We start from the raw sequence: 15,246 nt of genomic DNA, 5'->3' as shown, positions 1-15,246 counted from the left end.
TGGCTGCTCTGCATCTCTCCTGGCTCTCCAGGTCAACTCTGACTTTTCCACACACATTAGCCACATTCTGATGACTGCACCTCTCAGCCTACACAAGAACTGCCTGCATGTAGGACGGCAGCTGCCAAACAGCTTTGCCAGGTCTTTGGGAGAGATGTCAAGGGAATACAAATTACTTTTCTCCTCACACAAGATGGTGCTGGAAGGCTGGGAAGAGAAGCCTGATAAGGTTTTGTAAGCTGTATTTGCCACAGCTTCCATGAAGAGAATTGAGAACTGGGGAAGCAGGGGTTAGCTGCCTGACAGCTCAGAAGAACAAAGGTATCCCTCTAACAAGTGAATCCTCCTCCTCTCACTCTTGCCAGGAGAGCTGCTGGCCCATTCTCTTCTCCCCCTTCCTTTCAGCCCATGATTATCCACAATGGATAAACAGGGCAATGCCAACTAGTCCTTGAAGCAGGCTTGTGATAGCAATTGTAAAGTCTTTTATTCAAGAAAGGAAGCTGGTGGAGCAACAGTAACCCTCACTATGACCTTGGATTTTAAGTCTTATTGGGTGGGTAACAAGGCCAGTCTCGCAGTGAGAGTGGCTACTGACACTTGCCATGCAGCAGCCCTACTTGGGCACTGCTCCTGCCAGCTGCACCTTGCACAGCTCTTCTCTCAGTATGCACTGGGACTCAGCAGGCTCAGCTCAGCTGTCAGAAGGCTGCTTGTGTGCAGCTGCCTCTCTGCTCACAGAAAACCCTCAAGAGCTTGATTCTCCCACAGCTTTTGGGGAACATCACATCAATGTCTCCTGCCCTGCCCCTCCTTTGCAGGCAACAAGCTTTGCTGCTCAAGACTGCAAAGACTGCAAGCTGCCCCCTGAACTGTGCTTTGGGCATCAATGAAGAGACATGGCCAACCTAATCAGCTGTACATCATTGTCAGTACAAACCCTGGCATGTGAGAGGACTCCCACCTCCACAGAAATGCCTCTCAAATGCACGAGAGTATGTTAAAAAAAAAAAAAAATTCAGGCCAGCCCACTGGTCCTTATCTGTTTCCACCCACTGCATTCCACCAGTAGGGGGGCTTCCCTCTGCAATTTCCAGCAGGCAATAGGAGGGCTTTGCTTTTGCTCTTGGCCTGAGTCACAAGCCTCACAGCCAAATGAACAGTTGCACTTTTGTCTCTCTTTTACTTCCAGTCTCAAGTACTCATCTGCCTGTGGCTCTTGGCTAAATAGACAAAGCTGCTCCCAGCAAGTTGAGATGCCGCTCCACAGCTTTGAGTTCCCATGCAACCACACCTGGGAGCTCTGGCAATGGCCAGAGCCAACACCTCTGGGAACAGCATTCCCACAGACCATTCTGGATTTGAGAATGTAGGGGAAGGCTGCTCAGAGCCTGGCTCTGATGCTCCTCCTCCCTCCAGGAAGATTCTGCTGAGTTTCTATTAAGACTAGACAGAGCAATAATTGTCTACATTTATTTCATTTGTAACACAGCAGGAGAAAAAATGAAGTACAGACACTTTCCAGACACAGGAAAACCAGAGTATTTTTTAGGCCTGGCTTCTAAGGCATATAACACAAGGAGATTTGTACTGAATTTGAGCTAAAAATGAGAACCATAAAGTTGCACAAATACTAGCACACTACCAAACCCGTGTCTGTGCCTCTTAAATCTCTAATGCTGAGCAACCTAGCGCAGAACTGCACAGAGCTTGTAGGGATGGGGTTTCATGGTGCTCCCAAAGATAAAGTCTGTGTTGATTTCCTTAACTCCTTCTGGTACAGTGAACTTGAATTTCTGCAACAGGCTGCAGAACATGATGAAAAGCTCCATCTTGGCCATTGTCTCTCCTGGACAAACACGGTGACCTGCAAGGGGTGAACGGAAAGAGAAGTCAGTCCCCACCAAGGTCTGCAACCAGCACCTATTTCCCAGCTTTTCTCAGAAGCATTGCTCATCAAGGAACAAAGAGCTTTTCTGAATCTGACAATTTCCTCTCAGATTGAATTGGACATACAACAGATGTCTGCAATTCATCTTCGAAGGATCTGCCCAGATTATGGAAAAGATGCCAGAGATGCTTCTCAGAAGTTTCATTCTTACTTCCTAATCTATAGGACTCCTTAGTTTTATGAAAGGGATTTCAGTCCTTTGATTCCAAATAAGAACAAGAAAGCATATTTAGGTTCCCTCACAGCTTCTGCTTAGTACAGGCTGACTTATCTTCCCTAATAAAAGTGAAAAATCAGAAGACAAAGGACACTCTACACCTGATGAAACACTTTCCTACATAATGGTTTCAGTGAAAACAACATGCTGAAGAAAAATCTCTTCCCAATTTATCAATTAACTCTGTCCAAGATACAAGTCCCAGAGACAGTGACAAACTCTGAAATGCAGTGGTCAGGTCATTCAATTTGGATGTGAGAAAACAATTCCTCTTCTGCCCAATTTAGACCAGAAACCTGAGCCTGACATTTTCCCATCTCAGCTGACAGCTCTGACAACCAGGCTATTCCCTCCTGGCATGATCCCCAAGAGCTTTTGTTTGTTTAAGCTTCTATAAACTCACAAACTGGTGAAAGAGTGATTCCAGAAACTCCACAGGAAAGATAGACTTCTGGATGTATTTGATCCAGCTTCTGGATCTCCCATTCATCTCTCTGCACTGATGAATATGGAATTATTTCTACAAAATAAATCAGCTCCAGCACAGCAGCCTGCCACAGAATATCCACCGTAATGGCATAACCCGGCATATACAGAGGAGGACCAAGGCAACAGTGTAAAGACTCAAGTTCCTAAGTGATTGGGAATTCTGGGACCTTACTCATTTTATCTTCTCTGCATTTTCACAAAAATCTAGGATCAAGTGTTTATACAATTGGCAAACAACTCATTTTTGCAGTCAAACATTTTTCTGGTCTCGGAAAACAATGTGCTCCTGCAGTTTGGGGTTACACTCCCCTCTGGTCTTCTCCACAATGAAAATAACACAGCTTCATCTAACCCACACACCTGGGCTCAGTTCTCAGTGCACTCACCTGCTGAGAAGGCCAAGAAGGCCTCTCGGGTCACAAAATTTCCACCCTTGTCCAAGAAATGGCCAGGGTTGAACCGGTGAGGTGTTTCCCAATAGTCAGGGTCAAAAAGAGCTGAGTCTACATTTGCCATGATTAGAGTGCCCTGAAAGGAAGAGGCAGCTGGCACAGCTCTGTCTCTCACACATAAAGAATAAAAGGACACAAACAGATTCCAGCTATAATTCTGCACACAGAAAGGCAGCAGAAATGAAAGATTACGTAATTAGGGGAAAAACAATAATCTCAAGCGTTCTGAGGGGTTTTTGTCAAAAAATAAATAAGCAAAGAAACTTCAGTATTTTGGGTTCAGGGATTTCTCAGTATTCCTTCATGTCTTTTTTTTCCAGTCTGTTAGCATATGCCATAGAATGTGTGGTCTGCAGTTCTTTAGTACCATATTGTAAATCTAATTAAATGATCTTCCTGTCCTGAGCTGGAGGGGAAAGGGTTTAATGGTAAACCTTTACTGGTGGCCAAAGATCACATTGGAATAGAAGGGATATCTGTACCTTTGGAACATGATACCCCAGAACAGTGGTATCCTTAACAGCTTCTCTGGGAATTGTGATTAAAACAATGCTGCTGAAGCGGAGGATCTCATGAACCACAGCATTTGTGTATGGCAGCTTCTTCCGATCCTCGTAGCAGATGAGATGGGAGGGACTCAGAACAGCATCCAGCTCTTTCTGGACTTTGTCTAAAAAAAATTAAAATATCCATTATAGAAGTAAGAACACAGTTTTGGATGAAACAGTTTTCATTTCCTTTTTGGAGTATAGTCGTGATAGAAAAAATTACAATATACAAATAATTTATATGTACCATATCCTAAAGCTTAAATGCATTTGTATAAATGTATATATGTAATGCATTTATATTAATATAAATTTATACAAATCATACATTTATACAAATGCCTTTATACAAATGCATTTCTATAAATATATGATTTGTATAAAGAATAACCAGCTAGTTATGATTTTACTACACTCTGTTTTCTAGTTGATAGGTTTTATGTTCAGACTCTCTTTCCACAAGGCCAACAGATTTATGAAGCATTATATTTAAAGGAGGGGGAGAAAACTGTAAGTATAACAAGACCTTATTATGACATCAATTCAGTTAAGCTGTTGATTTTACTCCAGTCAAATACAGACGCACAGCACGCTAACAACAGTGTTGCAAGCAAGCCACCACATCAAGCTGACACATGTGCAATGCTGAGAACTGAAATAGGATCATATTACTAAACCATCACCAAGTATTAATCTCTTTGGGTTGCTATCTAAGCTTTACTAACTAACACACCTTATACAGTCTCAGATGGGGTCAGATTTCATACTCAAAACTTAGGCTAAGAGGAATTATTTCTTTATAATTTATCAGAATTTGAAGTGCACGTGTGTGCACAGGGCTCTGTTCTTCAAGCATTCTAGCACCACAAGCATGAAAAAAATTTCTAGCCCTCAGCCTGAGTGTCAATAACAGTTACTTGGCTTAGTAGTTCATCACCTCTGAAAACTCTCTACCAAATCACCCAAAAATTTTGAACCTAGTGCGCAAGTGTGATCTTGTCCAGAATTTCTGGATCATCTTTTTGTCTTCTTTTTCTGTTTAACATCCCCATGCATTAGAATAAATATATCTATTTTACAGAAATTTGAGATGTCTCAGTTAATGAACTCAAATAATATAACCTTATTACACATGCTGGATGCCAGAAAAGCTTCACTTTGCCCTAACCCAAACTCTTATTCCATCTTGTGTGTTTTCAGCCTGTATCTTCTATTATATGCTTACAGTGCTGAAAGAGTGTGACAAAAATCAACAGGACCCAATATAGTATCAGAACCTGAACATCCCTGAAATTATTTTAAAATCTGTCTGAAAAAATTTTACTACATTGGCGTATTAAAAGCAAAGCTAAAAAACTATCTTTAAAGTAAGCTTGATCTTAAAAAAACCTTCATCTTAGCCAAAAAAAAAAAAAATTGCTCTAATTGCTCTACTTTAATCATATCCATGCTTGTTGTCTGCTACTCACCTTGGATGTCAGGGTAAACCAACATATAGAGCAGAGCCCAGCGCAGAGTGGTGGCTGTGGTCTCTGAGCCACCCAGGAAAAGGTCAAAAACAGACTGCACCATGTTGTCTTCATCAAACGTAGAATTGGGGACATTTTTAGTCTACAAGTGTCAGTGAGAAAGGTAAAATGGAGTATAGCTGTGTAATAGCACTGAGACAGACAATTATCACTGTATCTAAAGGAACAAGATTTCTAGAGGACAAAGAAAACACAGATACTTGAGCAGAACACAGATATAGGCAAAGACTTTACTCAAATGAGTACAGTGATACTGTTAAATTACAGGTGCTGTTGAATGTGTCAGGTGTATAAGCCCTGTTATGCTACCTTGTAAAGTGGCATGTTGATTTCTGTTAACTTCCACAGCAGAAAAACACATTTCTAGGTAGTTTTATCCAAGCCATACCACTTCCAGCACATTTGATGATTTCAGGAATCTAATATATAATGTTATCCTTTTAAAGATATATGCTTTTTTCAGAGTAGAGACTGACAACATTTTAAGATTGACACGATACTAATACAGCACTACTAAGCACTAAAATAATACAAAGCAAGAATCAGAATTCGGCAGCCATCTAAATATCTGCACCTTTTCAAGGTCCTCCCTACTGCCTAGCCCTCACTAAGGATTCCAAAATATGATAACAACCCAATGTAAATAATTTGTATTTCTAGAAGTAGTTCTTGAACTAACTATTCAAAGTTCATATTTTGAGTTTGACAGCAGAGTTTTTAAGATGTTCTTGCAGAGCTCTGCAGTAATGTTGTTATGGGCAGACAACAGCAGGGAACCCATTATGGTTGGGTCTGTATCATGTACAGCATTAATCACTCACTTTCTCTATCTGCTTCAGGTAAAAGTCAATGAAATCTTCTGGTTCATCTATTCTGCCTTTTTCCCTGTGGCTTTTGATTTCCTGCCTCACAAAGGAACGAACAAAATCCCGGGAAAATCTTGCTTTATGTAGAGGTCCTGGGAGGTGCTCTGCAAACCACGGTAACATTTCACACATCTGGAGAGCAAGAATTCAGCACAGAAGCAGTTAATGACACTGTAGAGAAGCCTTGTGATAGAGATACAGCATGGGCATTTGTGGTGCTAAACTGCTGAATTAATTTCTCTGAAAAAAATTATGTGGCATCAAAAGAAACGTTTAGTACATAAACACTGATTAAAATCACAAATTAGGGACAGCACAATTTCCACCCTAGATTTTTTCCCATCCTTACTAGATAACTCCATTTGTATTTGCCCTGTTAATTCACCAACAAAATAATCTTTTGCAGATAGATGTATCAATATTAATAAATCAAATGTTAATAAATATTTACGTCCATCACCTTAGCACTGAAAAAAAAAAACAGCCCCTCAAAAAAAAACCCCAACCAAACAAAAAAACCCCAACCTTCTCTTTCATTCTTACACAGAGTATCATCTTTTCAGCTTAACAATACTGGTATTTCCATTACAGAAAAGGTCATTATCCCAAGCATATTACCTTTGCTAAGACATTCTAATAAAGATTACTAATACAATATTCATAATTGAATCATGTCAAACCCAAAGCATTGCAGGTCCAGTCCAGTTCATATTCACAGTCAGAATATTTATCAGTATTCAATAATGCAGCACTTTAATAATATACATACCGATATAATTATATTGCAATAAATAATGAGCTAAATGATCAAATAAGTTGCATTCTAATAAGTAATATATAATCTCATAAGTAATATTCTCACATAATGAAAGTGGCTGTTCCCAAAAGTCACTATATAATCGAAGGCTTCAATCAGCTGGTGGAAGGTTTTATCCTCCAGGGAGAAATGATGTCCAAAAACCACAGCACAAATCACATTGGAGACAGCATGGACAATGGGGAAGGAAGGGTCCACAGCTTCTCCTGCAGACAGAGAAAAACATTCATCTCAAAAGCACTTCCTTCACATCCTTTGCTATTTGGGAGAACAAGATCACAGTGACGTTTTGTGATAGATGTCCTCTATGAGATTTATACTGTTACTCAGAAACACCTAAAACTCACTAGGAAATGTAACAAAAGATAAACCTCACTCCAAAATGAGGACAGGAAAGCCTCAAATCTTTAACTCTTGGTCTTGTTTTTTTTTAAATTTGCTTTCCTTTTTAATCTCAATCTTGGTGTTGATCCCAAAATACAAACTGCTGAGGTCCAATAATCTCAAGGGTTCTGAGGAGTTTTTTGTCAAAAAATAAATAAGCAAAGAAATTTCCATATTTTGGAAATTTCAGAGATTTCTCTGCTATATTCCTTCATGTTTCTTTTTCCAGTCTGTTAGCAAATGCCACGGAATGTGTGGTCTGCAGGTCTTTTGCACTTTATCCTAAATCTGCAAATCTAAGGTGTGCTCCAAATCCATTCTATTGAGTAACAAAAGTAGTGTTAACCCTTAGAGTCAAGCAGTGTGTACTGTGTGTGCCCCCAAGCACTGTATCAATGCCATACCCTCCTTGTCTCTGAAGAACTCCACCAGGTAATGGGCCTCGGTTTGTATCCCACGCTCCATTCCTTTATTCCCCATTCCCAGTTTTCGGAGAGTTACAATTCCAAAATGTCTCTGTTGTTTCCAGATGAGACCATTTGAGACCAAGATACCTTTAGCCATCAAGAATAAATTTTATGTCATAATAAAGTTCATACAATTGCAGATGATAAACACAGTAAGAGTCATCTTCTCATCATGCTGTCACTCAAAGAGGAGGGACACGTCAGGGAAGTATTCTTTGAATTGAATGTTGTTAGAGGCTGAGAAAACACCTTGGTTAAGACATTACCATCCCTGCAAAAAAAAAAAACCCACTTGGACCTCTGGACTCACACACCTGCCTTCCAAACCTAGTCCTATTTTTTCTGAAGCATCTGTCTCTGGTCTTTGAGGGATCCTGTTCTACCAGGATCTTTATATGAAATATCGAGTTCTCATCCTGGAAAGGTCCCTTCTGGAAAGACAATGAAGCCAGGGCAAGAACCACCCAGCCAAAATGAGAAGGAAAAACAGGCTTTAGCCAATCTGCAAACAGCTCCCTAAGATCAAGAGTGCCTGTGGGACAGAAAGGAATCCCAGGCTGCTCTGCTGTGAGTCTGTGTTCCAGCAGAGGCCACCCAACATAAACCATTGAATCTGCTTGGTGGGGAAATTCCCTCCACAAGTCTAGCCTGCACTTCCCCCTGGGAAAGCCAGCTCGCTCCCTGAGACAGCTGCTTCATTAGAGACTGGGACAGCTCACCCCTATTCCTTCTGCTGTCCTGGGAACCAGGGACAGGCAGGTGGTATTTGTGTTGCAGTCACAAACTTGCAGCTGAGCTGCAGCTGTTGGTTAAAGCCATCCCTGCTACAAATTATGAGTTTTAGGGCACGTGTCACAACTCAGCTACTTTTCTCCACAGCACCCCTATGAAAAGTGGCAATACAGATCCTTCCAAATGGACTGAAATAGCCCCAGACTTAATCATCTCTATACTTTAAAGTAGTTTTTCTCTACTTACATTAGCTAGTATTACAAATTAAAGCTTTCCAGACAGTAGTTCACATTAAACAAATCCTGACTGAGGGTAAAGGCATCTGCTATACATTCTCTGGGTAAGAGGCTGATGGAAACAAGTTCAATTATTTCTGTTTTAAACATATCAGTATCTTTATTCTCTCTCCACTGCGATGCACCAGTGTTTGTGATAACACAATACAACACTTTGAACACTCTGGCTAATAAATTCAAAGCTCCACTGACCTTCCTGTGACTTTGTAGTTCGGAGCAAGACTAGATCAAAGTTCTGTATATGCTTTCCTTACAGCAGCGTTTGCTGTAAACAAACAACTGGGAGCATAAAGATTTACTTTAGTCTCAGCTTGCAAAGGAGGCTGCAGGCTCAGGATTATTTCAAATCAGGGCACACAGACAACACTAAGAATGTTGCCCATGCTGCTCTGATAAGATTCTGAAATACATGCGTGACAGTGGGATTCGGAGACCACTTAGGATGATGCTTCAGAATGGTATGATTCACCTTGAGCAGACAGAAAAAGTCAGTTGGGAACTAAGGGTTTTTCAGTAAGAAAAATACAAGAGGAAACAAAGAAAGTCAAGGGTGAAGTCCTTCAAGAGACATGAAGGTCTTACCCTTTCCACCTGCCATTTGATTGAAAGTGTAGGTCTGCAGTCGCCCCGAAACATCCTCCGAGTTGTTGGTGAGGCCATTCTTCACAGCTTGGAACCCATGGAGCACCACCACAGGTCTGTGACCCAACCACAGGGTGCAGATGTTGCCATAGGCTTTTGCCAGCTGCAGGTAAGATCAGTGCCCAAAAAAACCCCATGGGAGAAACATCAAAGAACATGCACACACAATGGGCTGCTGTCTTCAGCACAATGCTGCTCAGGGGTTCAGCAGGTGAAAAGGGACAGTGGCTGTGTTTTGTGGTGGGGGTGCTTTCCACAGGAAGGGTCTGGGCTCTCTCTGAGAACACACACCCACAGAAATGTAAGCAATGAAAGAATAAATGGCCCTTTTCTAGAACTTGGCCTGGGTTACCTTTGCAATAACAACCATAGGGTAAATGCCCTTGAATGTTTATGGATCTGTACAAGGTTTCCTATGAAATTCCACCTGCCCATTCTTGGTTACATTTTCCAACTCCATATTTCATTGACTCAAACAACAATTTGATTTCTTGAAATTATTAATTCCAAGTGTAACTCTCCTTCTAGAGTTCTAAGTACTGCAGATTTCACATTTCAATGGCAAGAACTCTTCCCATGTTGTACTGAAATACTGTCAGCTGAGGCATCTAAGCCTGGGTACTGATAGGGACTGCTCTCAGGCAATGCCATGGGTATTCTGCAAGGACAAAGTCCTTGATGCTAGACCAAGAACCAGTACAGATCTGTCCTCTCACAGTCATTAACATGTACCCATCAGAAAATTTTAGCATCATGCTCATTAAGCTCCCTTCAGCTGCAGCCAGATACCCTCTGACCTGCAAGTTGCACTTAGCACATAAGGAAAGGCAGCAATTTGAAAAATATATTAACACATTGGGTTCTCTTGTGATATTTTTGGCTCAGTGGAGGATGTTGAAAACTGAAAGAATCTGTATTAGCAGGCTTAGCATAGAGCTCATTCTTCCCATCAATTATTTCCTTTCACCATTATTTACATCTTTAGTTTATCTGCAAAGAGTACATCCCAGACTGGACTTCAGAGAAATGATGGATTGAAAGGATTTGGCTGCCTATGGGATACAATCTTGTTTCCATTCCATGAGAGCAGAAGATATTCTGGTTCAAGACACCTCTGAATTCAAGACACCTAGTTTAAAATTATTTTCTATATATGCCTATGATGGGAAATCTGAGAATAATTTTTTTCTTTCAAGGCCAAAGATTCCCTTAAAAATAGAAGTATTTTCTGAGGCAAAATTACTATATTCAGTTCTGTTTAAGTTGCACACATATATGACTGAGACTTTCATAGGAAATTATTAGGCTTTCATATGAATTAGACTGTCTGCAGGATTTTTACCTTAACTTGTTTAGGCACTTCACTTCCACAAATCACCTTCTCTCAGGGTTCTCCCTGTTACCACATCAGCCTATCAACAACCATCACCATTTTTTCCAGGTTTTGCCTCAACAGCTCTTTAGTTCACATCTGCAAATACATACCTTTTTCAGGCTCCTGTGATCAGCTCTGAAGTTTATCCACCAGACACTTCCAATGATGGGAAATGGGGTTGGTCCAGGAGGAAATCCACGACTCTTCCATTGCAAATTCAGGAACTGTGCACTCAGAAGAAACAAAACCAGGGATATGAGAATTACACTTATCATCATTTCACACTTCCAAACTCGTATTATAAAATTGCTACAAGTATGTCTGTTGAAATTGTTCTTCTGAACTCTTCCCTGTCACATTGAAGATTTCTGAATTTTCACCTCCCTTCTTTCCTACCACTCTTCCTGATCCAAGAAAATGAGGATTATTTCCATTCTTGAGTGTTATTTAATACATCCCTATGCTGCAATATGCTAATTGATACCATTATTTTAAGATCCAGCAGAGGCTGGGTCAGAGAAGGTGGGAACCTCAGCCAGAAATGTCCCTTTGAGCAATCAGTTTGAGGAATGTGTCACTCAAAATACGGACTACATACATGCCAAGAACTTGGGTACAAAGCTGTAGCTGTCAAATGAGGGCAGGAATACTCATCAGGTAGCCTTCTTGGGGCAGAGGTAAAAGGAAGCAACCAGTTGCCTTGTACAACAGTGGGTGGAGATGCAGACTTGGGAACCAAGAGCAATGAAGGGTTGTAATTTGCGTTTTCACAGTAAACAGCACAGATGAACTGCAAATAGCACAGTGAAGAATCAAACATAATTACTGCTATTGGCAAAAAGTGTAACAGACCTCACATTAAACTCCATTTTGAGGCTGAGTTCTTGTCTCCTATGAGGCTTTATGAATTAGTTTCTGCCTTACCTCAGTAGCAGGAGTCCTGCTCAGCAGAATTAATTCCAGAGCCTGTAATTGTTTTATTTTTAATACACAGCACCTGAAGCAGCATATGCAAAGACCTCCTCAACACAAAAAAAAAATTCCTACAAAGAGGAGCAGTTCTTAGAAGATTTCTAGAGTACAGCTAGTGGAATAGGCTGTTTGGGATGTTGGTACTAAGCTGCCTTATGACAAACAGCAGACCTTATAGGGATGGGGCTGTGCAGTCCTCCCCAAAGGAGTGCCTTTAATTCCATCAGACAGGGTGAAACTAAACACCTGCAAAAGGCTGCAGAAGACAAAGAACTCCATGTGTGCTGACTGCTTGCCCAAAAATATGCATAGCCCTGCAGAAAGAACAAAAGAAGGCAATTACTGATCTTAATTGCTGTTTCCACCACACTCCCACTGTCTTGCCTGTGCTTTCTCTGAGGCTGTTGCTCCTCTCACAGCAGAAATGTCCCTGCAGGCTGTCATTCTGTCTCAAGATTTGCTGTCTAAAAAAACCTCAACTTATCCTCACAACTCCACTTGCATAACCCACTGGTGTCACTTACCAGCTGGCAGAAAGGACATCAGGCATGTTTTGAAAGCTCTTTTCACATTTTATTCAACTCATCTAAGTTCTTCAGTAGCATTCAAGGCACCTATGTCAACCACTGTTGACAAGGGCAAGAACACTTCCCTGGAGAAAAAAAATCCTTCCTTACACAGTAACTAATCTGGGTTGGATTCCAGAAATTTCTTCCAGTGCTCAGGAATCAGTTGAAATACATATCAAGTATATTTGCAATAACCACACTGTCCTCCAGGAAAGAAAGAGTTGGTCCTAGGCTGTCTCTAAATCTCTGTCCCTGGCAAATTAATCTGAACAAATCTTAGCTCAAATTTTCTGTTCTGTCCACAGCTGACATTCCAAGTGCATTAGTATCTGGGCTAATAGACACTGCTCTGGAAAATTGTCAAAAAGAATGCTGAGGCTGCAAATACTCAAACATTAGGAAATGCCAGAAGGAAAACTATCTGTACAACATTAATTATTTCTTCCTGACACTTCAGTGAGAAAAGGGTTCATTTATGAAATTCTTGTCTCTGTTCAGCTCTTTCTGCAGCTGACTGCAGAACACTGCCAAGATTACATAGCACTTCACAAGCCAGGGAGACTGAAAGGGCACCAGGCCTTGGTGGCTCCCACGCCATCAGGACATACAGCACCACAGCACTGGTGCAAGATCTGCATTGCTTTCACCTAAATAGCACTGCATTACAGCACCAAAACAGGCAAAACTGGCCAACCAAACAGCCCAAACAGAACAAACAACAATGAAAACAATGGGAAAACAAAAAGAGGAATTTTTACAGCAGTTGCTTTCCTTCCTAATAGCTAGATCTCATGCTTTTTCTAGTTCTGCTCTCACTGCATGCCAGTGATGCCAAAAAGTTGGCAAATGTCTGTAAGATTAGATATACCAACTGGTTTTATTTTGAGATGACTGGGATGACTATGTATTACTTGCAGGAAGAGAAAGTGATGGAGGCTACAATTCACTGTAATGAGAGTGATAGAATTTAAATTAACTCCATCAATGTGCGTTAATTGCAGGACTTAAGTGCATGAATTAAGGACTAAAATACAAATAAAGTAATTGTGAGATCAAGCAGGTAGAGGCAGGTGTTTACAGAGACGCTTTCTGCAAGTTGTTTTGGGGAACATCAGTTTTCCGTGCTCCAATATCTTCATTATTTGTGAATAGCACCTCTCCATGCAAGACTTACTCATTATTATCTAACAAATACTGTCACAAGGGCTCCTTGGCAGAGATGGAATAGACAGCTCAGAAAACCCTTTTTTTCTAATGAAGGTTTTAGAGTAGAGGAGTAGGAAGAAAATACAGGGAAAGACCAGAACAGAAACAATCATACCTGCCATCTACAACTTGACTTTCATTAGTCAACCTTCAAGCTCTTTCAAAGAGTGAACATCAGGGTTGATTAGGCCCAGAGAGATAAAGCAAATTCATGAGTCACAGACAAGTTATGAACAAATCTAGGAACAGAATCTGAAGTTCAAGACCCATTCCAGTACTTTGTCTACGCAAACTAAAAGCTCATCAATCTTCAAGTCCCAACAAAACAGATGACAGCAGGAGGCAAAACCCTATATACTTTATTTATAATGCATGTCAGCAAAGTTCTCTTTTCCTGAACTGAACACAGAATGGGAATTTCTTTTGCTCACATTTCCCAGTCTTGTGCTCACTCCAGCTGTGCTGTAAGCCACATTCTCCCTCTCTCAGTGTTTGCTGGGACACAGAGTGCCAGTGTAATTCTCTTCCTTCAGAGAAATTCTGATTTCTCCAAGCAATTAACAGTTCCTGTTATGGAACTCTTGAAATATCAGGGAGTTCAGGGGAGGAAGAGACAGCTAAGTTGAGAAATTCAAATAAATGTCTCCACTGGAGGGGGGGGGGAAGAACAACAACAAAAAACAAACCCACTAACAAATCCCAAAACCAGCTTAGCAATACCTATGCTGTTTAGCTTGAGGCCAGACAGAAGGAACACCAGGCTGTGTTTTCTAATATATCTGGCCCTGCAACAGACAAAAAACAAGCCCTGGTTTTCTGTCAGAGCAGATGACACATGCTCTGAGCAGAGGTGTGTCAGGAGCCCTTTCCATCCCCAGTATGCACACTTATCCTTTGTTTCACACCATCCTAATGATTTCTTCTTTGCTTCGCACTCCTGTGGCCTGAAACCTTCATTACAAAAGCAGATTTCCTCATCTGTGCAAAGCAATCCAACTTAATATCTGTCATCTTAAGTGGAGATGCAGCTGTTGCAATAGTATTTGTGTCAGAGGAGATCGAGCAAGATTTATGTGAACAGCTACTACTCACATGGACTGAAAATATAAAAATACACAGTATTGAAACAGTTTCCTTGCTTTTTCTCTCCTTGTGAACTTCAGCCCAAGCTTTTGTGAAATAACTTTGCCTCAGCATATTTCAGTTTGCCCACAGCTCTCACCCAGCAGCAGGAAAACACACTGCCCACAGTGTTCAAAGGGTCAGACTCAGAGTAACACTCCTGGTGGGCCCAGACTGATTCAGCTGGACCCAGATTTCTCTTACATAAAGCCCTTTTCTTTCTTTTTGTTTTCTTTTCTTAAGTTGCATCATAATCACTGTTATTATTAGGCAACTTCATGGCTTAACTCATCTTAATTCTGGTAATTTTAAGTGTATAAATCATACCCCACTGATGGGCATGAGAGCATCAAGAGCTTTCCGGGGTCCTTAACTGTTGCAAAACTTGCTAACTTGACAAGTGATTCTGTGCACAAATAAGAAATAGGACAGCACTCACTTCCTTTTAACCAGACAGGACCAGCTGGATGAATTGGGAAGAAATAAAACAAATGAAGAAATGAAGTCCTGATGCACACAAGCAACAAGCGAAGTTAGTTAGATAGTTTCATCAAGTAACTCATTTTAAAGCCTCAAATAGCAGCAAAATCTGAAAAAATGGGTGGATAAATA

General features: G+C 40.9%; 1 protein-coding gene across 2 annotated transcripts; it reads right to left on the bottom strand.

Moving 5' to 3' along the window:
- Nucleotides 1-1,688: 1,688 nt before the first annotated feature.
- LOC115906952 (cytochrome P450 2J6-like) lies at nucleotides 1,689-11,043 on the bottom strand. 2 transcript variants are annotated; one of them, XM_030954541.1, is made up of 9 exons: nucleotides 10,876-11,043; nucleotides 9,331-9,493; nucleotides 7,658-7,807; nucleotides 6,915-7,075; nucleotides 6,008-6,184; nucleotides 5,127-5,268; nucleotides 3,592-3,779; nucleotides 3,044-3,185; nucleotides 1,689-1,867 (listed from the first exon to the last, which is right to left on the bottom strand). In XM_030954541.1, the coding sequence occupies exons 1-9, from the start codon at nucleotides 11,041-11,043 to the stop codon at nucleotides 1,689-1,691; spliced, it is 1,470 nt and encodes a 489-aa protein (XP_030810401.1). The 2 variants fall into 2 exon arrangements, with proteins under 2 accessions (XP_030810401.1, XP_030810402.1); XM_030954542.1 differs by having other exon boundaries at nucleotides 6,915-7,072; nucleotides 10,876-11,040.
- Nucleotides 11,044-15,246: the final 4,203 nt, after the last annotated feature.

Source organism: Camarhynchus parvulus, chromosome 9, assembly GCF_901933205.1.
Source record: "Camarhynchus parvulus chromosome 9, STF_HiC, whole genome shotgun sequence".
NCBI lineage: Eukaryota > Metazoa > Chordata > Aves > Passeriformes > Thraupidae > Camarhynchus > Camarhynchus parvulus.
Note: the sequence above shows the minus strand (reverse complement) of the source record. Positions and strands in the feature narration are given on the sequence as shown.

Excerpts from the sequence above, each read along its gene's own strand:
- LOC115906952 (XM_030954541.1), bottom strand. The coding sequence starts at position 11,043 with ATGATGATAAGTGTAATTCTCATATCCCTGGTTTTGTTTCTTCTGAGT. Across the intron at positions 5,269-6,007 it reads ACCTGAAGCAGATAGAGAAA|ACTAAAAATGTCCCCAATTC; the intron begins GTGAGTGATTAA and ends TGACACTTGTAG. Across the intron at positions 3,780-5,126 it reads GGTTTACCCTGACATCCAAG|ACAAAGTCCAGAAAGAGCTG; the intron begins GTGAGTAGCAGA and ends AATTTTTTTTAG.